This window comes from Labeo rohita, chromosome 24, assembly GCF_022985175.1.
Source record: "Labeo rohita strain BAU-BD-2019 chromosome 24, IGBB_LRoh.1.0, whole genome shotgun sequence".
NCBI classification, from domain to species: Eukaryota; Metazoa; Chordata; class Actinopteri; order Cypriniformes; family Cyprinidae; genus Labeo; species Labeo rohita.
In genome coordinates this window covers 12,474,249-12,500,035 of record NC_066892.1, presented here as the reverse complement: position 1 = coordinate 12,500,035, position 25,787 = coordinate 12,474,249, and the positions used below count along the sequence as shown (strand labels likewise).

Below are 25,787 nucleotides of genomic sequence, written 5' to 3'. Positions count from 1 at the left end.
CCGTGAGCGCCACAAAATCTCCCCTTAATTACGTCTTAAAAATGGCATCAAAATTGTTTAACGAAATCCATTCACATGTACATGAAGTCAATGGCATTCTAACCTTTATTCCCAAATGGTTTTATAATTATTTGGCGAGTTTCCACGGAGCTGCTTTTAAAAGAAAGATACAGGTCAGCAGTTAAATAAATCTTTTTTTTTCTTCTCTCCCTCTCTTCATGAAACTGACTAATGACCAGAAAATGCTAAACTAAGGAGTTATACCCACGAAAACCTACCGGCCCCCTTTAACATAGAGCTGTAATTCAGCGAGGGCTGAAATGTTGCTTACTCCAGGACCTTTTCTCTGGAGCAGAGACACAAATTATTACCATCACATACACGCAGGCACCCGGCCCGGTCCTGAGAACGCAGTGGGCACTGTGTCATGGGGAGGGCAGACTCCCCCTCAGCCCTGCCAATTTATCCTCCCCTCCCTTCTGCGCTGGCATTTGGGTACTTTTTATTTATTTATTTACCGCTTACACTTGCCAGTTGGAACAATTAACAAAAATAAGTCTTGATTTATCTGGTGCCAGCGATCCATTTCCTTAACCCCGCCAGTGTTGGGCCTGTTTGAAAGCACTTCAAACATTAGGATTACGGGGTTAAACTACCTGAATAATCTCTCTCCTACTAAGATCTGGAGCTGTAAAAAAAAGTTCAACGGCTGCGCTTAAGGCTCGAACCTATTAAAGCTAGTTACTCTTTAACCGAACCAAGCGTAGTTGTGTATAATCAAAACATCAGCTGCTTTAGAGTCCGCCTAGAGCACCGAAAAACAACGACAACGGGTTTATCTTTTCCGTAATACACTCTGTCTGCAGTCCGCCCACCTCGTCTGCTCGGTCTGACGTTCGTACAAGTGGAAAAAAAAACTACGGTCGTTAAACGGCAAGCATAAATTCTGAATGAGTCTGTTAGTTTATACACATTAGCGCCGTTCTGAAGGACTGGGGTAAATATAAAAGCCATGAGCTATAGCTGGAAACACTGAGAGGGAAAGGTGAGACTTGGGAATAACTTTGAATTTGAATATGCTGTAAAGAAATATGCATGATATTGACAGCAATCTGCAAGCACAATGATAGTAAGACTTTTAGAGTTAAAGAAGTGAGGCTGTGGGTGTGTGTGTGTGTGTGTGTGCGAGAGGTAGGTTGTCTGTCTAAAAGCAAAATAATGATTTATCTAACTGGTCCTTTGGTGCACCCAGACTCCGAAGCACCTTTGATCCAGATATAATTAATGCCAAATGTAAAACACACTCGTTTATTTCCAATATGGGTAGTTTTGGAGCTGAAGTTTCACATATGGTTCTCTGTTTAATCCCATCTGGTTCTGGAGTTCATATATAAACAGGACACTTTGGGGAACAGAGATTAATTCGGCTTTGGAATGCCATTGAAAACGTGTTAGTCGTTTCCCTCGGCCAGGTCAGGCAAAGCAAAAACAAGTTAAGCGTTCGTTCATTTAGTCGTGCGGCATTAGCGTGGGCATTATTATACAGTGGACCCTGACTCGCTCTTATGTTTTAAATTACAGGTCTCTCTCTCAAATAAAACTATTAATCTTTTTTTTCTGAATGTTTTACAGTCCTGTTACACTTATTAGCTTCTGGCAGCTCCAAAAACTTTTAAATGAAAGCCAAATTGCTTTGGTCATGAGAAAGGAAATTAAAGCTCACTCCAGGGGGAAGAATTTGACTGTGAGATCCTCCCAAGGTAGAGTTTCATAACCTTCTGCATGCCTGCTAAAGATGTCACTGCGTACAGGGCCGAGTGTGGTACTGATATAAAAAGACGGTCCGTAATGGGAACAACATGTTCATTTTAGGGAGATTAGGCAGCTGGCATGTTTAACATCGGGAGAAGAGGTGCTCCAGGTTTGGGTTTGAGGGAGTGGGCTAAATGGTGCACTCACCCGATTCGTTCGGAGGGCAGTCCTTGACGAAGAAAATATCGGCGAGGTTGTCTTCGTCGGGAGGAAGGCCCTGCTGGTGCAGCTGCAGCTTGCGGAGGCCTTCGCTCTGCTGGTGCTTGACCGACCGGAGGTGCTGCAGCAGGTTCAGCTTGGCTCGGCTGGAGTAGTCGCACAACGCGCAGTAGTAGTAGCAGGACTCCGAGTTACATGCACTCTCTTGTTTTTGCAAGTGCTGCGGGAGGGGAGGAGGTGCGAGCACAGATGGAAAGAGAGAAAGAGAGAAGGGGAAAAAGTCATTAGGGGCTATACGCTTCACATGAAATTACAGCCGTCGTTTGTTTCACGGGCTGAGACAGCACCTACATGAAACAGATACTTCCTTTCCCCCGTAATAATCTCCCGACATGAAATGCATTCCTTCCAGCTTTGTCCCAAACATAAATACTGATAACAAAGAGAGATTGTCAAAGCCGAGTGCTTTAGAGGGGCTGCCCGATGAGGAAAGACAGACGAGGGAGAGCGAGCCGAGGTGCGGAGGGAGGCGTCTCCGCCTGGCATCGCGTAATCCGGGACATACGAGTAATTTACCGCGACAAAAAGTCCAGCTTAACTTTAAGTCTGGACTGTGCAACTTTAGAAAGGGATAAGGGGATGAAAGAAGATGGGATCTGGTGGGGGTAATTTACTATCTGTGCAGCGATAAAGATAAGAAAACAAATCTACCAGGCCCTGGCTATAAAACTACCACAGGTCTGCCGCTTCATTCAGAACGAGAGGGGCACCTCGGCTTCCATCCTGCTCATAAAGGCCTGTGGAGAGCTGTGAAACAGTTTAAACATATACTAACACACACACACACACACACACAAGTTCAGGTTTATGTAGTCTAAATATTCACATGCTGCTTTGTGTGTGTGTATAGAGAGGCGTATGAAGGCCTGTGGTGCATTAGTGGACGAGAGTGGAAGCTAAACCCCCGCGTGGCCTCTCTCTCTCTTCTCCACTGACACAAAGACCCCTGTTACTCAGGCCCCACTGTATGTGTGTGAATCACACAGTGGTTTTACTGCCACCATGTTGCTAATGTTCTGAAGGCTGATTTGAACATTTTAAAAAGTTCTAAACTTCTCAAAAATGTGCTATATATATCAGTTGTTTTTAAAAACAAGTATTTTCAGTTCAGCCAGCTTTACTATGCACATACACAAAAGTGTTAAACTGGCTATTTTCTCATGCTAATTCCAACACTATTTAAAGCTATTAAACTGCACCTAAACGCTTTATTTCTCTTGGCGTTCTGGCTTCCAGTGGGTCAACTGGTACGAATAAGGTGAACTGCTTCCTTCCCCCTCTGCTTCTAACAAAACCCAAACTGGATTGGTCTTTTTAGGGACAAGCACGCACACACACACACACACACACACTGAGCTGGTGGGGCTTCCTAAGCTTGTTAATTCTGACAAGAGACTCCAAGCGGAGGCTAGACACAGAAGGAGAGAGAAAGTATTTAAAACAGTGCTTTGTAGGCGAAATCCGAACTGTCCAGCTTTGCGTATTGTTCTATTCAGCTCTAATGTGTTTCAAACAGCAGGGCTCCTGCATTCAGGCCTTCCTGACAATTATGCACTTTAATTTGGGCTAAAGTTTTGCATTAAAATTGTGCAGCAGTGCACCATGCACGGCCGTGGTAGGCCTCCCCTCCACCTAACGCACATACAAAGCCCCCAGTCCTACAAACAGTCCCTCCTCCCTCCCCATTCCCCGGGCAAGCCAAGCATATCAAGTGTGCCTACAGTACTCCCAGACTAATGAACAATGCGTAAAAACAAAAGGCCGAGTGAGGCCTCTATTATCTGATCTTCCGCTAAAACACAAAACCGGCCCTCTACGAGGCCGAAGGAAGTACCGGCGTGCCTGCAGGTGTGAGGCGGCTAATAGAAAACCCTTTTGACAAAACAGATTCTTGGACTGTCAGGGATTAGAGTCATGGCACCAGTGGTAACACACATCTTTTCTTTCATAAACTCGGCAGAATTTTCTCACGAGTCTGCAGGGCCGCGCTCCGTAAGGGGCTCTCTGTGGCCATTGAAACGTCTTAAGCTTTAATTAAGTTGAAGTTGTCAGAGGAAAGCCTTTTTGGCACAGATTCAGGGTCATTAATTACAGCTATCTTTGTTTCTTTCCAAAGGGAAGCCCTTCGAAGACACGCAGGGCTACTTGTATGAACTGCCTCCCTGTAAACAGACTCGAACCCGGCTGAATTGACACACAGAGATCTCGAAGGGTGCATGTAACCGTTCTGTAAATGAAGAGGAGAATGGGCTCAACCTTTGCCAAAAAAACTAAATGAGATCAATTTAGTTTTTCATTCAAAACCAGATGTCTACTGAACCTCTGCATCATAAATTCATCTTAGGTAGTCGTACGCTTAGTGAAACAAAAGACACGATGTTCCATTTAGACTTAAGATGGTTTCTGGGAAAAACAGCAATATAATTTGTTTTCTCTGCATGATGACTAAACCTCATTAGGATGAATAACTATCGCTAATAAACAAGCATTTGCTCAAGGGCTATTGGCTAGCTATTGTCGCATTCATATCCTCATATTGCATTTATATGCATCTTATCCTGAGTTGTAGCCCCTTTTAGCAGCGTCCATTACTAATATTTTCATACTAATATGAAATAGATTTGTGTTGCATGTGAACGAGGCTGACCACACATCCTAAATTATTCTGAATCACAATCGCAGCCGAGTATCCGTTTTTATGGTCCTAATAAAATACAATGCAAGCAGACATGCCTAACGTTTAAAGGCCGAAAGAGTGCGTAACTCTAGAAAATATTAATTTATTCACTATCAGCATTCCTGCTTTGTTTGCTCAAGACCTATATTGAAATCGAGTATTTTTCTTCCTTCTTTTATAGACCCCTGTGGCACCGGTGCAAGCTGTTCAGAGACTTGAGCCTGGGGTTTCTGATTTATGAGGTTTAAGCTTACCATTTTTAGTACTGCCAGACTCACAAAGCAGTTATATACTACCTGCAAAGTTCAAAATGTTTGTGGCATCCCGTAGCAGATTCTGCCCAACGAAAAGTCAGGATGCTGCTAGCGAAGAAAAGAAGGCCTATTTATTACAAAAAATAAATAAATAAACAGAAGACTTTTGGTTTCTCTCACCTCGACTCGGTTTAGCGGAAAGCTGGAGGATAAATTGCGCGGCGGCTCTGTCAAGCGCTAAGAAAATCTCTGAAACGGCTCCAAGTGCTGTTGTTGTGGGTGGTGAAGAGGCTATCTATGACAATACAGCGGCGCGCTCTCGCCTTTGATGGGTAATTGTTCTAGATTAGCATTTGGCAAACAACCAAGAGTCGAAAACCCCATGGGGTCCAATCATTTTAGCTAACTTATCGTTCCCGGGTGCCCCTCGGCATGCCAAAGAGCACATCCAGCCTGGCACGGGGGGTCTGAGGAGGAACACCCACCTCTTGCTCTCTCTGGGCTCTCAGGACCTAATCAGGCACGGGCTGGGCGACTCCAAAGCAAAGACGCCATCGTAACCGTGCTGCCAAAACAATGCAAATCAAAGCACCAGGGACTCCCCATCACCTGTCAAACCAGGCCCCAATTCCCAGGGAGCGTGTTTTTTCCTTAACCTGACGAGACTTATTTATTTATGCTGACTTCAATGATTACAAAACACCTCTCGTTGCCTTCCCCTCTGCCCGTCTGCTGTTGGCAGTAGGAGACTGGTTTCATTTGTACTGCCTGCAGTGACAAAACAGACTCATTAGTGGCATTCAGAATATGGATAAGGGCTGTTTGAGACTGGATGTTTATTTGCTCTGTTCTACAATGACAAGACTCCTTCAGACAAGATGAAGGGTTAAAAAATATGTTGTTGCTAAACGAAAACAAATTAGGCCATTCAAACGTTTTTTTCCAGGTCATTAGTGGGGGAGAAAAAAAAATTCAACAAAATGAAATTTCTTCAGCATTTTTTTAATAAATCCTATCAGCGCAATTTTTTGGGTTTCTTGTTTGTATGCTTTCGAAGAGGCACCGGTTTCCGGACCCCGAGAGCAAAAAGAAGAAAATAAACAAAAGCTTGTTTTGTTCCTCAAAGCATTTTAAACACATTCCAGGCTTACTTGGAGGCCGGCCAGGTATACGATTCCATCAATGCTGACACCGTCCAAACACATGTTACCAGTAACCGCTATTGAGCCCGGAGACATAAATGTAATGTTATATCATGGGTACCGCAGGAGTTGGCAACCTGAGCGAAATTCTTCTGCGAGAGGTATGCCCCCTACATTCCATTCAGAGATTGCGCACAAGGCCAGCGTCTTTTCCGCTACAGGCACAAAACAAGAGCGAAAAACCATCTCTTTTCTACTTTCCCTCTCCCCTACCTCAACAAATCCCAAGGAATGCATCAAAGAGCCCCAAATTACCTCCCCTATTTATTTTTTCCTCCGAATCCGTCTGGTTCATCATATGTAATTATGGCTTAGGACATTCCGCCAGCGCATGGCTGTATGGTTAGCTGCTTAGGTCATATAATAATAATAATCATCCTTGCAAACGGATGCCAAGTTAAATAAGTGAATTAGCACAATGTGTCTTTCAGCAGCACTCTCGTCTGAGGTGGCTTGTGGAGACGCAGTAAAGAGAGCGGGACACACCCCGGGGTCCCTCCAAAAGGACTGAACCCACAACTGCCGTAGCGTCCATCCGCAGCCTTTCATTTATCGTAATGCGCTCGGACCGGACAGGGTGACATACGCCCCGTTTTCCCAAGGACACTGGTTCTGCGGAGCTACTGTGAATGTTGCAGTTCGCAATCAGGCCTTTAATAAGTCGACGCAGTCTGCGCCACGACTTTGGAACAGTTCATGTAAATGTTGGCCAGCCAAGCGGGGTCCAAACACAAATCCACCAAAAACACATAAATCTAGCAATTGACAGCCGGTCTGCGGAAAGTCTTAAAAGAACTTCTGTGTGTTTCTTTAGAAATATTGTTTTTCTTCTCATGTACATTTACATTCGTATTAATCATGTCAAAGTCTGAGTGCGTGTGTTTTACCAGCATTTTAATATGTGGATTGATCCGCGACGTAATATTTCATTGATCGCTGTGTGCGCCAATTCCTGTCGACTCTCTATTAAAGCAAACAGCGAACAGGGTTTTGGGAACCAATCATGCCACGGCTTCGTACGTTTCTCGCCGAACGGTAAACAGATGAAGAAGGACGCGTGGAGAGAAATATTTCCATGTGGTGCTAATGTTGTTGATCTGGCATATATCATTAGGCCTGCAATAATGTTCCTTTGACAGAAGGAAATGAACGAAAAACTTTAAGACACTACAGGGTTCATGGGTTCCTAAATCGCATGCTCTTCCCACTTTTTCACTGGATTTTCGGACTCTGTCGGAGGTCAAACAGAGGTCCTAATGTAGAAAAACAATGTGTTAACTGGCACCTTAAATGTCAAAATGCTCATATTTCTCTAATGTCCAGGAATGCTGTCTAGGTAGGTTTTGGAACAAATCCAGAGCCTCTGGTGATGACATCCTGTTGTTGCTGATTGGTAGCCAGACAATTGAACCTCTTGTCTATATAATACAATCACTGGACTTAAATATGAAGCAGGAGCGTTGGAAAATTCCATTTGCATATCACCTCTCACCTCTGCAGTTGATATGGAAGATTAAGAACTAGTCCTTAATCTTCACTCCTCTAATCCTTCCCACCGCTAAGACAGGCACGAGTGTTCGTCTGCTCCTCAAATTGCCTTAAAAGAAAGCAAACTCCCTATGAAAATGGAGGTGTATTTATATTATGGTGATTTAAAATCTGTCGCCTGGACACTTCTCTCCCATTAAATCCACTGACCTTACCATTACCCTTAAAAGCTTTGCCTGTCTCCATCAGAAGGTGAAAAAGACCAGAGGCTCCACCATCATCTTCATGCCACACTACCACAAAAAAATAGGTTTTCTGCAACTGAGCATAGTGGTGAGTCTAAAATCAGGCTTCTCAATTAGCCGAGTCAAAACCATGTTTGCAAATTACTAGACAAACTCTTTCCATCAAGTAAGTCACATAACTTTATTGTGAGTGACGTTTGTGTCTCACTAGAGTCTCGAAATTAATAAGTAGATGCAACCCATCATGTACAGCTAAGAATAATAATAGCAATTATAATACTATACACACTGTTTAATAATTAGCATTGTCAAATCGATTAAATTGCGATTAATCGCATCCAAAATTAAAGTCTGTGTTTACATGATATATGTGTGCGTACTGTGATATTTATATGTATACACATACATGTATATTACGCATGTTTCTGAAATATACATTTAGATTTATATTGGTGCTGTCAAATGATTAATCATAAATATTAATATTAAAATAAAAAAAAATTGTTTTTGTGTACTGTGTATATTTATTATGTACATACACATACACACACATACAGTATATATTTTGAAAATATTTACATGTATATAGATTTATAGATTTATATTCTTACATTTTATCTCATATATAAATATATTTAATATATATAAATATATTTTCTTATGAAATATATACATGCATGTGTTTGTATTTATACATACATCATAAATGTACACAGTACACATACATTTATTATGGAAACAAAGTTTTATTTGGGATGCGATTAATCGTGATTAATCGTTTGACGGCACTAAGTTATATAATACAAATTATTTTAAATGCGATTAATCGTGATTGACCGATTTAACAGCACTATTAATAATTAATGGATAACATCTATAATTAAATACTTTACATGGCAAGTAATACGTCTGTGGGTAAGGCAATAATTATTATTTAATAATGCTGGTGAATTGAGTTATTTGAAAACACAGTAAAGTTTGCCATATGTTTAGGGTTAGTGGCTTAGCTAATAGTGATAGTAAGGCTTGCCTTCAAACACATTACTGTACTATCACAACATTTAGAAAGTTATTGAGCAACAATAAATTATTCTGGATATTATTATAAAACATAAACAATGTGCAATTAAATAAGTGAAAATGTTCACATATTGAAACCCTCCCCCTACATCTCAGCATATGTTTTTAATGCAAACAAAGAGTTATGAGCTCATAGTCTCAGGTGGGAAGCACAGGAAAGGATGATCCATGCGTGTGACCCTCAGCCGGTACAGTACGAGACTGTGGCATTCCGACTAATTATGATGCATGGTCTACGGGCTGAAATCTCTCCTTTAAAACGAGCCCAAGCAAAGATGAGACAATCTCCCACCTCGTGTATCTGATAAGAGCGGAATGAGCCCCGGCTCACCGCTGCGTGCTTTCCCTATTCATACTTTTAAACATTAAACCCTTTCATGTTCCATCTGCCTTCTCCCCTTCCACAACAACATAGAGGAGGGTCCCTGATTTGCATCCTATTATAGGAGGGAGGGAAGGAGGGAGGGAAAGAGGGAGGGAGGCAGAGAGCACAGGGATCACGGAGAGGAGCTTGTTTAAAGAGCCCTGCCTCTTGCTTTGCTGCTCTCACTCCTCAATGGGAGCACTTCTTAGCCGAACGCTTTGCATATTGCCTAGGAAGATCTTCAGGAGTCGAGCCTGTAGGGGTGAACGCTTTTAACCTGTGCCGTATCAAAAGAGTCTAAGTAAATAACACCTTACCCACCCACTAACCCACACATCAAGAGCCGGCAGGGATATATTAAGAACGTTAAACACATACAGACAAATAGAAATGTTCTAGTGCTTCTAATGCACATAAACACATCAATTCAAACTGCGGTGTTGTAAGTTGATACAACCGATATGGCTAATGCCTCGACCGCAGTTTATGCAGTTACAACCCATAAAAGGAAAGCCATTGTTTTTTCGCTGAAAAGCTTTAGCCATTGCTTGCATTCCACGGTCCACTCGACATACCACTGGCCACTTTGAAGATTACTGAAATGTTTGCCTTTGTTCTCTGAGAATCACAAAAACCAGGCAGGCTTCTTTTCAAACACCACTGCACCTTTAGGTGAACCATTAGGCTTGGCGGCATTCAGCAAAGCATGATATTAGGGGAAAACTGAGGTGAGCATTCGAACCCTGGGAAAACTGTAATCACTCTATACCGCATTAAACAAAAAGGCCATCTCACGGAAAGGCTTTCAACAATTATAAAAATGATAATTCGACGGGTTAATTTAACTAAATGTGGAAAAAAATCATGGGTGTAATCCCAAACAAGTGAGTGGGACTTCTATCAGATCTATTTCAAAGCATTAAGGATTACTAGTAGCAGTCTAATCCCACTGAACCTAAGGGGAGGTAAATCGTATTGTGTTGGAAATCCTGGCCAGGAAAGAACAGGAGGTTAAATGAGTTCTTTGCTCTGTAATCGAATATCACACTCTACTTATCTATTCAGTGAGCACCTAATGTTTAAAATCAATTACTTGAGGAATGCTTTCTTGCATTCAGATCTGTTAATGTGAGCAAAAACTGCCACCCATGACTGCTGCTCTGTCTTCGCTCGAGCATCCGTTCTGGGCCGTGGCTCTTATTAAACGACACACGTCAATATTGATCTTAATTCCAATCTTTTCTGCAAACTCTCTCTCCCTCTCTCTCTCTTTGCCGTTAATTGTTGACCGACCTAATAATCTTCGGGATGGTTCTTCTTTTTTTAAACATGCAGCCTGCGTGTAGCTACTTAAATAAAATAACTGGGAAAATAAAGGTTAGCGGTGGAAGAAAAATCTCCGCTGAGTTACAGGGGAGATCTCGGGGGAACGTGTGATGTTCAGGCATACATTTATTGTCCAATAATGCTTTCCAGACAAAGTCATATGTTTGCTCTCCGTCTGTGTCTGGAGAGTTAAAACAAAGCTAATTACCTTCAGCCAGCTATTTCACCAAGAATATCATATTATTGCAATTCAAGTCCTTCCACGGCTGGCCTTATCAGAGAACTGTGAGTCATCCTTTGTTAAGCTGGGCCCAAATCCCATGAGAAATGGACGGGTGGAGAGGGGGCGAGTGAAAAAAGAAGGAAGATAAAAAAAGAAAGAGAAGGAGGAAAGGGGTAAAAATGACAAACTCCTGCCACTCTTTGTTCCTGGGAGTGCCACGCTCCCCTTCGGGGCTCGGTAAGTCTTATTTCCCCTGCTATGGTTCCCATACCTGTCAGCCTCAATAGCCTTCACAGTGCCTGCACAGAGACAAATGGCCTGACCTGGCCGGCCTCTCTGACCCAGGGCCAACAGGAAGATCACATCTGGTTATTAATATCAGAGCATCCTCATATGGCGGCCCCCCACTCATCTCACAAGACGGAAAGAAAAGAAAACAGCAAAGCAGGAAAGAACCAAACCGAGAGGGGTGTCTGGGGCGCCACAGCGCTTTAAGTTGTCCGTCAGCAAACGTTAGTCCTGTGGGGCCGGTGTGGAGATGACCATCTGCTTACGAGCGGGGAGGGCATGATGGGAGAAATACCTATTAATATCTATGAGGATTAATGACAGCAGGGCCTAGCTGAAGCCTGGGCTTTGTGTTTGCACCCACACTCGTCTGTCTGTATGCTTTAATTATACCCCCTCCCCCTCGCGCCCTCCCCTGAAAGATTCCCATTGTAATCCGCGTGCAGGTGAAAGACGAGAGCGTCTGAATAATCTGGCCTCGCTGTCGGGTCAGAGCGGGAGGCTGAGAGAGTGCTGACATACTTTTATGCCTGCAGAGAGTAAGTGGATAAACGGACGCATTTGTGAGCCTGTGGTTTTGTTTGCGTTTGGAAAGGGAAGCGAGGGCTCGCGTAAGGCCGTTTGGACCTGCGCAAAGTCCTCGGGTGCTGTGGCGGGCTGGCTCTTATTGACAAACAGATGAGACCGGGCAACGTCCACTTTTCTTTTCCTTTTAAGGTTGGAATGCTTTCTAGGGGACATTGTTGTTAATTTTGCAGATTATATCAGTATAGATGCAAAAAATACTGGTAAACAAACCAAATATATCAAAACTGACATATTTTGAAACACTTAAGTTATAGTTCACCCAAAAATGTGTCGTTTTTACTCAACCGCATTGATTGATTGCTTGATTGCATTTTGCCTGTGTCAAGTAATTGACAAAATATCAGAAGTGCTGCATTCCACATATTAAACCCATTTAAAAATCATAAAGCATAATGCTATTAAGAATTCACAAACGCTACAGTTCAATTAAATAAATATATGTGATGCAGGTTTTATATATGTGCTTTTATTTTTAAATGCATCTCAGAGTGGCACCGCTCACAGCAAATACTGCTCTACAAACTGTTATCATTTACATGTGTGGAGGTAAATAATTTATAAACCTACACAAACACAGGAGAACACATCAATATCTTTCTCAATATGCTAACTGTTCATCGCGATTTCACAATAAAAGTTTAAACCCTCACTCTGACTTTACACATTTCGATGTTCACATATTCAAGAAATTACAGTGGCTGTAGCGTTTCTATCATAAAGAAATGGCTAAATATTAAAGTGGACATTTGAATTAAATGTTGTTGAGTCAACATTAAACACGGATTATATCATTGGTTATAATGCATAATGCACATTAGCTGTATTGTTTATAATATATGTATTTTAACAGTTTTGTTCAATAAAACTATATGATTACATGCTTTTGATACTTTATTTGAACAATCTATTATTGGCTCATCGCTATTAAATATGTATTTTAAGTCATTTTAAAGGCTATTGTTCACTTAGGTCTATTTTTATTACTACTACTAAAAAAAAAAAAAAAAAAAAAATCAGATTACTCGATTAATCGTCAGAATAATCGACAGATTACTCCATTGCCAAAATAACCGTTAGTGACAGCCCTAGTTGACATATCCTTCAAAATATATATTTTTTCTTTTCCCCCTCAATGTTCAGCAGAAGAAATTCAGTCATACAGGTTTGAAATGACATGAAAATGAGTAAATGTCAGAATTTAAATTTATGGTGCTCACCAGTCTGAATCCAGCCTGTATTTATTAATAAAATGTGGAAAAAAGCCCCAAAATAAAATACAATGTGTGCTAAGGGACAACACCAATGATGATGATGATGATGCTATATGAAGGCGCATGCAAAACAGATCCTCCTCGTTCTTCTATAGCACAATGGCTTTTTATGCAAATACCCTCAACTCAATCTCCTGTCCATTTTACCATCAGATCGGGGGAAATGACAGACAATAATTTGAGCTGCATATATATGGGGCATTTGATTTTCAAATGAGAAGGAGTGAGGCTGACCTTCAGTAATGAATGTGCTGTAATATAATGTGCCCATCAACTGGCAGCCATCTTGGTTTAGACAGAAGGAGGGAGAAAAAAGGGGGAAATGAGGAGGAAATACTGACCTTCTGGATGAGAATATAAAGCAAAAAGGGGATGGGAAGAGTCTTTTGATAAAACTAAAATTCCAGTCTCCTCACTTACGCATTCTCTCCTCCTCCCTCTTTTCTCTGCTCCCCTCTTTTAATTTCCCCTCTCATTTCCCTGCCCCGACCAATGGTGTTGCCATCCGTATCATGGATAATGAGATGGGCTATCTGCCTCTCCCTGGGGACAAGGCCACGGAAAGCCAGTCGCTGCGGCTCCATCTCCTCGCCTGCCTCAGCCAGAGAGAGGCGCATTATGTGTGCCACGGCCCCTGTGGCTCAAAACGGGGAGAAAGGAGACAAGGAGGAGGAGGAGGAGGAAAATACAAATATGGAAATGGAGCCTCGGACTCCAGACAGACAGAAAATTCTGCTTGACTGATGACGGATGCTCTGGGATGGGGGTGGCTGCTGTAATTAAGCAGTTCATAGCTCCTGACGCGCAACTGGGGGATACACGCTGGACATCCTTATGTGCTGCACACAAGCCTCCGGAGGGAGGAAGTACAGAGAGAGAAGGGAACAGACAAACAGAGGGGAAGGGAGACAAGACGAGCATGGCGAGGACCACCTGGTGAACAGGTGCGGGTCGGTATCTGGCTTTCCCTTCGCTTCCAACACACTGACCATGAACATTCTTGGCTTCAAATGACCCGAGTGCCCAGCGCAAATCGGCTCTTTGGAGCAACGCACATTTCTCACCGTTTCCTAATCAAGCGTTACGCCGCCTTTGAATGGCCTTGACAGATTTACACTCGACTACATCTGCGTTTATTTGAGTGGTTATTAACGATAATTGTATAACGACAATATATCATTACCGTAAGCCAACGCCAAACGCTAAGAGGTCAAGAATGTGCATTGTATTTATTTTAACAGCCGAATTACTTCATAACAGTGAAGAAAATCCAAGGCTGTTTTAGGTGTGGGCTTGGGAGCTTTAAAAGCACCTAGTCTTGCACAAAAAAGAAACATTGCACTGCTAATGTAATTTAAGTCTTTTTTAATGTCTGGAAAATTTGAACTCCCGTCCTCAAAAAGTCGTAGGTACAAAGCTGCAATAAAAATACTGAATATGCTTTTTGTTTGTATCCTCAATCATTGTGGGCTATAAAGACACTTGTGTTCCGGGGCTCATATGGAAAGGTCATCAATACTTTGTTCTTTAGCGCGCTACCCTTTCACCTTTGAACATAAAAGACGAGGTGTTTTTCTGGTCAAATAAAGAAACCCCCTTTTCTTTTTTTTTTCCCAACATTTACTACCAAATATACATGAGTGAAACGGCCCGGTTCCTGCCAAAAGCATTAGAAGCCGCATCTGTAGAACAGATTTCCCTCTCCCCGGGTAAAGGTGGGGGCGTGAGGAGATGAGAGAGCCAGAGCGAACCCCCTCACCCCCTCTGTGTCAAATGGACACCCTTCTCTCTCCATCAAAATTCAGCCCCATCACCTGTCCTGACACTTCTTAAAGTGTGAGCCAATAAAACTCAAACGGGTGGGCGTCCATTTGAGCGCTAATGTTTTTTGGGTTTGTTTTTACCTCAAAATGTACTTCTAATTAAAACCATACAAACAGATTTCATTAGCTTATACGTCTCTCTATTTGAGTAGATCACTCACTATTTTAATTCCACATGCTCTACATAGCCACCTGCTGTTCTAAAACAGAAAGTGTAAATGTAAAAGATTCTAGTCGCTAAAAATTCAAGTAAACTCTAATTAAACATTTCAGGATGAACGCAAACAATCATGTCAATAATCAGGCAGTGACCCAACCGCACGTGCACGTGAAGAAACAAATCTACTGCGAGACTTACTAAGATCATAGCTAAGCTAGGCCTTTCTCTTCCTCTAATCTCCAATCTATTTGTCTTTCGATGTGATCCGAAATGCTCTCTGTTGCCATGGAGCCTTTTTATTTGCTTAGAGAATTAGCCAAGCCCCCTGACCCCCCCACCCCTTTCTAAACTGCTAAGGATTTCAAAACATTCCCATGGACTGCGTCTTTAATGCCAGGCCTCCAAATACCACATGCGATTCTTTCAGCCCTTTATTTGCCTCATGCTGACTTCACCCATTGGAGGATTTACTCTTTGTTGTTTAGTTACTTGCTCTGTATTTCTAACACTGTCTGAATACATTAATAACACGGAGCAGCTCAAAGTCCCGTTTCTTAAAAAAAAAGGAGCAGAAACGGAACATCTATTTTCTCAGAAGGCCTTCTTGAGCAGGAGGTTCTCGGTGTGAAAGTGACGGTGGTTGTGTTTTCCTCTTAAAAAGCCCTTTTTGAATGACTATATGTGTAATTGGGTCAAAGTAATGAATTGTTCGCATTATTGCTATCATTACAAGACTGCCAATTTTGTTTGCAGTCTAGCCATTGTCAGCTGCTAAATTCACTTTTCTAAATATACAGCTGAGTCCGACTTACGAGCACACACAAGTCAAAAGTGACTAATGCTGGTCAATAGATCCTCATTAAGTTAATACAGTTTATCCAGAGGAGTCCACTAATGTGTCTGGGATGTGATGCTGGTCTATGATTTCAGGATGTTAGTATTATTGTTTCAGGCAATCACACAAGTCCAGTAAGTCAACACCCAAATGCACTTAAGAACAGGATGAGGCTGCAGTGGCCTCTGTTCAACCCCCACTGCTATGGATCAGTTATCTGCCTTTAGGCCTTGGGCAAAACAGTCAAATATGACCCGCAAATCAGAAAGAGTGAAATGTAATTTTGTGTGTTGAAAAACCTAGTACAACACAGGGCGATCTAAAAATAATCAAAATGTTTTTCCTTTCTCCTGCGTGTATGCTGACAACCACACACGGTCACACGTTCGAAAATTCGTCAGCCGTTCACATGATGTTTGTTGTTATACACTGGCTGATGGGGCAGCTTTGCTCATTCAGTGAAGCGCTATAACAGTGGCCAACTGTTAAAAATATTGATATTGCTGGCATAAATTCAATTAGGTTTGATTTCTGAAAGGCATCGTGTAAACAGGCTGACTGGCATATTCCTGTCTTTACAGGAAAGAGAGCAGAGGAAACTGGGAAAAGGGCGAGCTTGGAAGGCCAAATCAAATTTACAGCTGGATTAATGACATCTGACATCATAAAAAAAAAGTTCTAGAAAAAAAATGTTCACTGTTTGGGTTCTCCTGACCATGCCACTGAATTATGCCTGGCTATATTAAATAGAATGATAAAATACATATAATGCAATAAAAAGTTAAACAAAACAAAGTAAATATTAACCTATGTAACACTGAGAACATACAAAACTAGGACAGTGGGTCATGACACAGTTCAACACAAAGTAAAGCACAACTGACCTTGTAGACCTTCAGCGCCGCTTCGTGCCTCTGGTTGGTCGCATGCAGTCTCAGCTTCTCCACACTGTTGCTGTAGTAGTCGCAGGCGTTACACTTCAGGTGCACAGGGTTGCCGATGGCAATGCACTTGAGACGCCACTGGTTGGCTTTGCCACCTTCCTTGATGTGTGCCACCAGCTGATACTTCTGCATGTGCTTGTCGGTCTTGCAGTGGAGCTGGAAATTGGCCTTGAGCTGTGTGTTGTAGTTGCACAGCTTGCATTGGTAGACGTCTCCCATCACGGCCCTCCACTCCTCTTCCGGAAGCGATCGCTCCGCTGCCACGTGCCCGCTGAGGGCCTCCAGGCTGTCAGAGCTGAATTTGTTGCACACCGCGCACTGGAAGAGCTTCAGCAGCGGGTCGTTGATGCAAGGTGACAGCTCCCCAGCAGAGAGGACGGACAGGTCATCACCCATTAGCTGACCACTCGCAAGACGCAGCTCCGCAGGCAGCTCATTATTTACTGCAGGGAGAGAGAGAGAGGGAAAGACATGGAGAGAGAGAAGGGGGGGGAAGAGGTGGGGCGCAAGCACAGGGAGGAGAAAAAGAGAAAAGGTTTTTTTTTTTAATAAATGAAATTTAAAAAGAGCTGAGAGACCAGTGTAGGGCACCCATACAAAAGGATTTGATAAAATAAAGCCCCAGTAAGGAGTATGGCTTTTATAAAGCCTTAACTATAAAAAGCTATAATAGGATTGAATCAGGATCAATTACAATCATCCCTTTCAAGTTCTAAACTCCCTCATCAGATAGCTTTAATTACTCCTACCAGGCATTCCTGAGTTTGTACTCAGGCACGTTTTTTCTCTTTAAAGACGCAAAACTGATCAATATAAAACCAGCCTGCTTCAACAGTAGTCCTAAAAATTAATATGATAAAAAAAACAGATCATCTTACATCTAATTGTAATTTAGTCCTTTGATCTGTGCACTTTTAGAAGCAAACTAGATCATTTTTCATACCCTCAGCCCCCTGGAAAAAAAGCTTTGAATTTAATAATTACACAAGATCAAGACAAGGTACAAATATAGCATTTTGTTAGACGAGAGTTTCTGAGTTGCTAGATGAAAGACAATGTTTTTTGTGGAAACTATATTTCTTGACAGGCTAATGTGTCAGTCTGTACTATGTATGGAGGTACAGATCCATGAGATTAATGCACAAGGGTATCAGCTTTCAGGTCTTGATTGACAAAGTGAAAGAGTAAAACTGCTGCTGCATGTTGTGTGTAGGCAATCTGCTCACTACAGTCCATGTTAAGATGAGGTTTCTCTTGGTGGAGCAAAGGACTAAACTTTTCTCACATAGCAGCTCAAATCACAGGCAGGATACAATAATGACAGGAGTAATAAGACCAGAGTCAGTGAAGGAGACAGAGAACAAAAGGAAGTGACTGACAAGCATATCCAAGGGAAAACTACTCACCGTGACCAGGAGCCAGAGCTGCGGCAGTGCTAGGGTCAAGCTGGAAGGGGTTGATCATCATCTGTGGGTCTGAAGGGTTCTCTAGTTTCATACTGGTGAGCCCGATGTTCTGGGCCAGGTAGTACTGGTAGAGCTCCGCCTCGGCCGGCGCCAAACCCAGATGCAAGTTGTGCTGGATCTGCTTCATGTTCTGCTGAAGAAGCATCATGTTGTGCATGTGTTTCTCGCTTGTCATGTGGATGCGCAAATTGCGAGCCACGTTGGTCTCGTAGTCGCAGACCTCGCACCGCCACGTGGGTTTCTGTTTGGGCTTGGAGGGCGAGGGCGTGCCGCACCCGCTCAGGCTGGGGTTGGACACAGGAGCAGCGTGGTTGTAGATGGCTTCCGTTCCTCCGTTCTGCAGCGTCTGCACGTTGTTGAGGTGCTTGTCCGACTGCATGTGTATGCTAAGGTTGCCTTTGGTGGTTGTGGAGTAGTTGCACACCTCGCAGCGGAAAGGTTTGTAGCCGCACGTGTAGCTCTCGCCCCGGGCAAGTCGAGGGTGAGGCTGGCCCGTGCGGCAATAAACACAAGAGCCTCCAGACTCTGGGTGCTTCTCCTTCATGTGAGCATCCAGGGTCTGCTGGTACTTGTAGTGCCAATTGCATTTGGGGCATTTCAGCGTCTTGCAGGAGTTCCGCGAGTGCATCATGGTCATGTGACCACCGAGCGAACGCGAGGAACCTAAGACAGTGTCGCACTTGGGGCATTCGATGCCGCTTCCAGGAGAGCCCTCTCCCGGGCCAGGGGTGCCAGGGGTGCTGGGCGTGGCAGCATGCTGGTGCAGTGGGCCTGGGCTTTCGTCGTCCCGTCGTATCATGTCAAGAGGAAGGGATGGCGGACTGCCGTCCCTGCCGCCGTTGGAGTCGCAGCCGTCTTTGCTGCCTCCGCTCGTAGAGTCATTGCTGTAGTCCAAGCTGGCAACAGCTTGCTTTGTCTTCTCTAGGTCATTGGCAACAGTCACAGAGGAAGTAGTACCCCTTTCAGTAAATTTTAGCACACTGGACGATAAAGGAGAAATGCTTTGGTTTAAGAGAGGGAAATCTTTGCTACTGGTACTATCCCCAAGTTCACAAACACCATCGTCGTCGAGCTCGTTCAAATACATGTCTTCGTCCTCTTCGGCGTCGGCTGCGTCTCTGGGCTCGCTTTTGATGGGGAGCTCACCATTCGCATGCAAAGTGCTAACGTCCTTCTGCCGTTCACAGTTGCTCTCCTGATCCCTGCACCCAGCCCCTGGCGACGAGCGCTGGAGAGACACGGAGCCAGCGACGGGGGACTTGAGCGCCGAGGTGGCCGCAACCCCGAGGTTCAGTTCAGCCTTTGGCATCTGGGCACTCCTGGGCGACTGGTCTGCGGAAGATGCCAAACTGGCACTTCCTTTCAGGAAGGCGAAACCAGCCTGCAGGGAGTCACCGTTCTCCATGTGAAAGGTGTTCCACAGGCTGCGAATGCCTGGATCAGGGCCCATGAAGTTTGCAGTAGAAAAGTGTGGTAACACAGAATTGTTTTTTTTTGGTTCCAGAAAGCTTATAAGAGGTTCTTTGTCTTTACCAATGCCCTGTATGATGGCAGAGACATATTTATTACTAAGGAGCTTCTGCTCCTGCTCATTGAGGGTCATCCGATGATCATGCACAGCATGGGTTACAAATGACCTACTATAACCAAAAGACAACTTGCACAAGAAACACATCAGAATAGGTTTCCTTTTCCCATCACTAATGCAACCATCAAATTTAGACAAGTCCACATTGTTTGGAACATCTTTGGACACACAGGAGTTTTTGGCTGCGCCATCAATGGTAAGATAGTCTTTATCACTCTTGTGTCGGAGATCGTAGACACGGAAACTGTGCAACACAGGACCATCTCCTGCTAATGCTGAGGTATTTGGGAAAGCCTGATCGGCCGTAAATGGTTTCCCGAGGGATGAAGCGATGTGAAAGGTATTGATCACTTGTGGATAAAAGGACATGGGGGCTGTGGCCGACTGCTCAGTCTTGTCCCCGGCAGCAGTTTGGGAGTTTGAAAACAGTGCTGGGGAGAAGAGGCTTTTGACCCCTGACTGGGCATTCGGGCCACCTTCTTTGGAGTCCTCAAGAATAAAAGCTGAGCCATCTGGCTGGTAAACGATCTCTCCTGTCAGGTTCTCTACATCGCTGTCCTCGAGGTCGCTGACCTCGCTCTCGTTCTCGTCCTTCAGAAGAGGAAGGCGAGCGTTCGGGCAGTGGTGCTCCATGTATTTTTGTAAACTCGAGAAGGAAGTGGCACATTCGTTGCAGGGGATCTCTTTAGTGGCCGCACCTATCGCATTCTCCGCGCTCAATCCCGACGCAATCTCTCGACGGCTCTCCTCCGTCCTCAGGTTGTCATCCGCAGGGCTGTTTTCCTTGTCAGGCTCCATCCCAGGGACTTTCTCTGGCACCTCATTATCAAGATGTGTCGTCTCACGTAGCTTTGATATCTGCTGCCCATTTTCCTGCCTTGAGAGAGAAGGGGAATCACAAGTTTCCATGGTAATCGCTACATGGGGATCTCATTTCATCCAGCCTGTCAGGGACCTGCATAAATAAAAAAACAAAAGAGAGCAAAGACATATTAGAACGTGTACAATGATGGCACACCTGATCTTCAGCGTGCGCCGTCCTTGATGATATAGAGAGCATTCCTGCCCTGCAATTACTTGTGAATTAGCTCAAAAATCAGCAGCAGAGATCTATTTTTGATTTTTAAATGCACAGACAGACACTCCATTGAGGTTAACAAGAGTTTCAAATGTTAGTCAAGGTTTAAGCATGAGACTTTTTCAATAAAATCAGACCGCTCCCGCACTAAAGTTTCTCTGAGCCCCTTTATCATTGTAACATAATTACAAAAAGCAAAGAAAAGGGGGATGGACCATCACATTCAAATCATGACCACTTTGCCAGAGAGAGGCGGTATCTCTTTGGTTCCTATGTTACTCAGTAAATCAGCTTACTCCAAATCTTCCCTCCGAGAGATCCCCCAGCAGGTATCTAACAAGCCCTGATTAAGCAGCCATCCAAATTCTAACCCACGCTTTGGCCTCTCCGACAATCACCTCAAACTCAAATTAATATTTAGCACACCCAGTCCAGTCACCCCGGGAGGGCCATCTCGCAATTTCTTTTCACTTTTTTTGTTTTTCATTTTTCATCCTTGGCAGCTCACAAAAACCCAAGCACATAAAGCACACCATTTGAAATACCATCGCGATGTTATCTATCCTGGATGGCTGCCCATCTCCCAACCGTCACTGCCTCAATCAGGGTCTCTCCTGGCTTTCACAAATCATACGCGCACCTTGCTGATGAAAACCTTTCAATCATTTTTTTTTTTTGGGGAGCACAGACAATTTATTCTCAAGGCTGGCAATGCAGATTCAAAGACTGGGACTAAGCTTGGACGCTGAAAAAGAGTTGGATCCAAAGCGTATGTGCCTACCATGCCCAGGCTAGGCGAATGAGGCCCGGAGAGCAAAGAGAAACCCAGCTGCTCCAAATTTTCAGGGTGATATCAGTGTGCGCAGAAGAGGTAGAGATTTGTAGTGAAGGCCAACAATGACGGGCTTGCAACTGCTGTGCTTTCAATTAAAATGAAATACTCTCAAGACAGACCTAGAATTTTAAAACGGCAGCCCTGTCTGCCGTGCCAGGCTTTATTTTCTAATTATTCTCAAGAATATAGGAAATCTGATAATAGCTTATTGAACACAATGCAATTTGGAAAAACGCTTTTTTTTTCCCCAAATGGAAATGAGGTTAAAGATGATGCAAAATTAAACAACAATTACAGCAATGCCCTCTCCACCTACCAATGTGCAAATAACTTTTTTTTTGATACAAAGGATTCAATGGCTTAATACGTTTGTCATATCACATGAATATTATGCAGAGAAATTATACATTACAATCTCAACATGAAGAAATGCATGGAAATAAAGAATAAGGATACTTCTGCTAGAAAATGCAGATAAGCTATCACATTAGTGAAATGAAAATTAAATTGTATAATAAACAAAAGGTGGGGCTGATCTGCACAATGCACTGCTGTGAAAATAAAGACCTGAGATTGCTCCCAAATGCCCTGAGAGCAAAACTGCGCAGCAATTAGTGCAAAATTAGCACCTATTAGAATTAGCTTCACACAAGAAAAGAAAAAGGTGTGTCTGTGTATGTGTGCAGTGGCGGAGTGGGGCGGGGGGTCATTTATGCAAGCCGAGAGGAATGCACGTCTCCAAAAACACACGTTTGGCAGCGAAGCGAGGGCTAGATTACAGTGTTCTCCTGTGATAATTTCTGCATCTCCCGGTGTAAGATCACAGAGCCAGCAGCTGTGCCTCCAGGGCCTGTGGGCGCTGGGTGAGTGTGTGAGCCGCACACAACATTCCAGCGACGTTAACACAAAACCCACTGCACATCATAAAACAAGCAACCTTCACAAAACACACACTCTCCCTCATGTGTCTACCTTGTCAGCGGCTGCCTGTGATTTGTTTCTGTTTGAATTCCACCTTTAAAAGGTATCAAATACAATATGGAAGCTGTAATTATACAACCGGCTTCCTCATTCTCTTTTTTCTTTCTTTCAGGTAGCAGAAAAATAGAATTTATGCAGAGATTTTGTGCGCAGCCGTGCGTTTGTTGCTTTCCTTCGGATCCGTAACACACAACATCAGTTAATGCGGGTCCGGACATAAAACGCGCAGTTTGAGATGAATTATGCATTTCTTGACACTTGAAGTGCTGAGAGAGATGCCTCCTCTGGATTTGCCTGTGTCTCTACATTTTTGGCTATGCATGTGAATCATTACATGGCTATGAATTATAAAGCACGGCACAAAAGAGCTAAACAGCTCAGAGCTACGCTTGTTTTGATGCGAGGCAAGTATCCGGGGATGCTGAGAGCACCTCTAGCTTTCATATTGATATTTCGCATCAGAAGACGTTTCATTGACAATCAGCCGGGTAACTTAAGTGTGCCCATCAATTTCTTCTCACAAAAATAAATATAAAAATCACTGTTTGCTACAGCAAGTCACTGTATATTATCCAGACATCCTCAAGCGCCTGACAAGAACAACTTTAAAAGAATCACATCTTCAAACCAACTACAGAAAAGACAATCTCAATTGTTAACACACTCTCTTTTCCACCCAAAAGACGGAAACTAGTCTTAAGTACATGCTTTGCTATTAAAAGGGGCTCTATGTTCTTTTTGACTGCATTTTTCCTCCGTTAACACCTTTTTCTATACCCCGTTCTACAATTCCTGCAACGTGTTGTAACTTAACTGTGAAACAGCTTTTCTCTCTTGTCTTACTTTCCCCTCCTTCTATTCGGTCTAAAAAGCAAAGGCTACAAAAAGAAAAAAAAACAAACACTAAGCTCTTTTTCTTGGAACTGAAAGAACGCTCTCTCAAAACAATGAGGACAGATCTCATTGCATGGAAATGGCTCCCGTTCCCATTAGAAGAAAAAGATGGCAAACAGTGTTTCTACCTCTGTTTTTTAATTAAGACTGTCTCGGCTTCTCTCTCGGTTCTCTGTGGAGACGCTGCCTGTGAAGTGATTAAAAAGAATGTGATCTGATCAAGAGACGGGAATAATGGAGTAGGAATGCTAGGTTTACCCGAGTGCTAAGACTCCCCCTGATCCAACCCACCCGCCCCCCTTAAGAAAAAGGATTTCACTCACCCTTTCTTCCCTAAATAGTTTTTCAGGTCGTCCTTTTTTTTTTTTGCAAGACATAGACAAACGTTAAACGTTAGCGTGCACGCATGTGTCACGCGTTACTGAAGTGGAACTGCAATCCGAGCGCAAAAGAAAAAACAGGAAAAATAGGTAAAACGCCTCGGAATTATATCCGATTTAGGAAAGGTCACCCCAGCCTCTGCTGGGGCTTTTCTCAACACCAAATCCTCTATCAAAATGTCATAGTGAGTTAGGGAAAGACAAAGGAGAGTCACAGCATGCAAACTGCACATATATCTAATCCTAACAAAGGCATGAATGGGCCTTCACAAGTCTAATTATACTTGTTTATTTGTTGCCATGCAGAAAGAACTGATGAAAAATCCATCAAAGTGGTATTATCCAAACATCAAGAGCTTCTCCGGCCTCCAAGGACACCGGGAGGCTTAATTCTTTCTTGTTTAAGTCCAAAAAAAAAGGGGGGAGAGAGAAAAGGAGTGGGGGGAGAAAAAGCGGTTTTGCATGACCCTTTTTTCACAAAGGCTTTTCCCGACCCCGTCGATGCCCAGAGGTGTAACAGTAGAAGCAGGATATCTCCCCTGTGCCATAACCACATTTAAGGGCCTCATTTTCAATACGCAACATATCATTACTGTCGGGTGTGGCAAATCCACATCAGCAAAAAGACGTCTATTTAGCTGTTGTACAAATTACCTTTCTGTGGCTGGCGTTTAACAAAAGAGTCTGAAGCGCAAAACAAGTTGAAAAGTAGGAAAAAACTTTACGTTTTTAAATCTTCCAATACGAAAAACTAAAGAAACGTATCGCGTGACGTGAGTTTCACATCCAAAATAGTTTCAAAAAGCCGCTTTAAATGAGGGGAAAAAAAGAGCGCCTGGGTTTATACGACTCTCTCTCTCATTCGAAAACTTTTAACAGGAGAGGCCGGTATCAAAGGGAAACATAATCTACATAGCTAATGTCTTTTCTCAATTCAAAGCAGAGAAGGCTGCAATTTCTCCTCGCTGGCAATCTGGAAACACTCTGGAGTTAATTACGCCTGATTCGAAATGAACCGCACAAACAAAGGCCAGTCTATGTCCAGACTATTATACTGCATTAACCGGCTTTAAGCTTCCTGCGGATCGTTCCGAGGCTCTTCCATTACCCTCCCCTACCGTCCCGACACGGAGAGAAAATGCCTGCACACCCCGGATTAATGAAAAGGAGCGTAAAAAGAATGTGTGACGACCTCTCCCAACACAGTGCAAACTTTCAGTCCAAGTCACCGAAAAAAGGGGAGAAGGTAATTAAGTTTGAAAGAAAAGGTCCTCGCGACAAACAATGAGGCTGTGTCTCTGGAGGAGCGCAGGGGGGCGAAAAAAATCATTAACATTCTTTTTCAACTGAGAAAAAGAGAAGGAGGGGAAAGGGGAACGTATGCTGGCAGGTTCCCCACTAGTCTTCCTCTTTAGCCTTTTTTTCACCCCACATCTGGTTTCACATCTTCTCTGGTGCCCGTGTCCACGTGACACAGCAGATCATCTCTTTAACCCCACCTCTCTCGCTCTCTCTCTCTCTCTGGCTTCAGCTCTGCAAAGTTAACTTCGACAGTTAACTCGGAGAGAGCGTCGCAGACACAACCACGCACGTTTGCCCACCTGAGACCCATCAGGCATATTTGCAGTGTGTGTTTTGCTAAGAGAAATAAGCCAGATGCAAATCAATGCGTCGCCCCTGGTGAGTCTTACGGCTTAATTAGTAAAGCAGATACGTTGTTTCCTCTTTATAGTAATGACACAAACAAATACAAACATGCACAGGCA

General features: G+C 43.4%; 1 protein-coding gene across 4 annotated transcripts in view; it reads right to left on the bottom strand.

Annotated features, from left to right (window-relative positions):
• Positions 1-25,787, bottom strand: part of zfhx4 (zinc finger homeobox 4) — a 76,274-nt gene that overhangs the window by 37,223 nt on the left and 13,264 nt on the right. For all 4 annotated transcript variants that reach the window (XM_051097952.1, XM_051097951.1, XM_051097954.1 and 1 more), the window contains exons 2-4: positions 18,206-20,808; positions 16,740-17,242; positions 1,960-2,191 (exon numbers count right to left, since the gene is read on the bottom strand). In XM_051097952.1, the coding sequence (XP_050953909.1) occupies positions 1,960-2,191; positions 16,740-17,242; positions 18,206-20,762 (3,292 nt within the window). In that variant the 5' untranslated portion in view covers positions 20,763-20,808. The remainder of the gene's footprint in view (positions 1-1,959; positions 2,192-16,739; positions 17,243-18,205; positions 20,809-25,787) is intronic.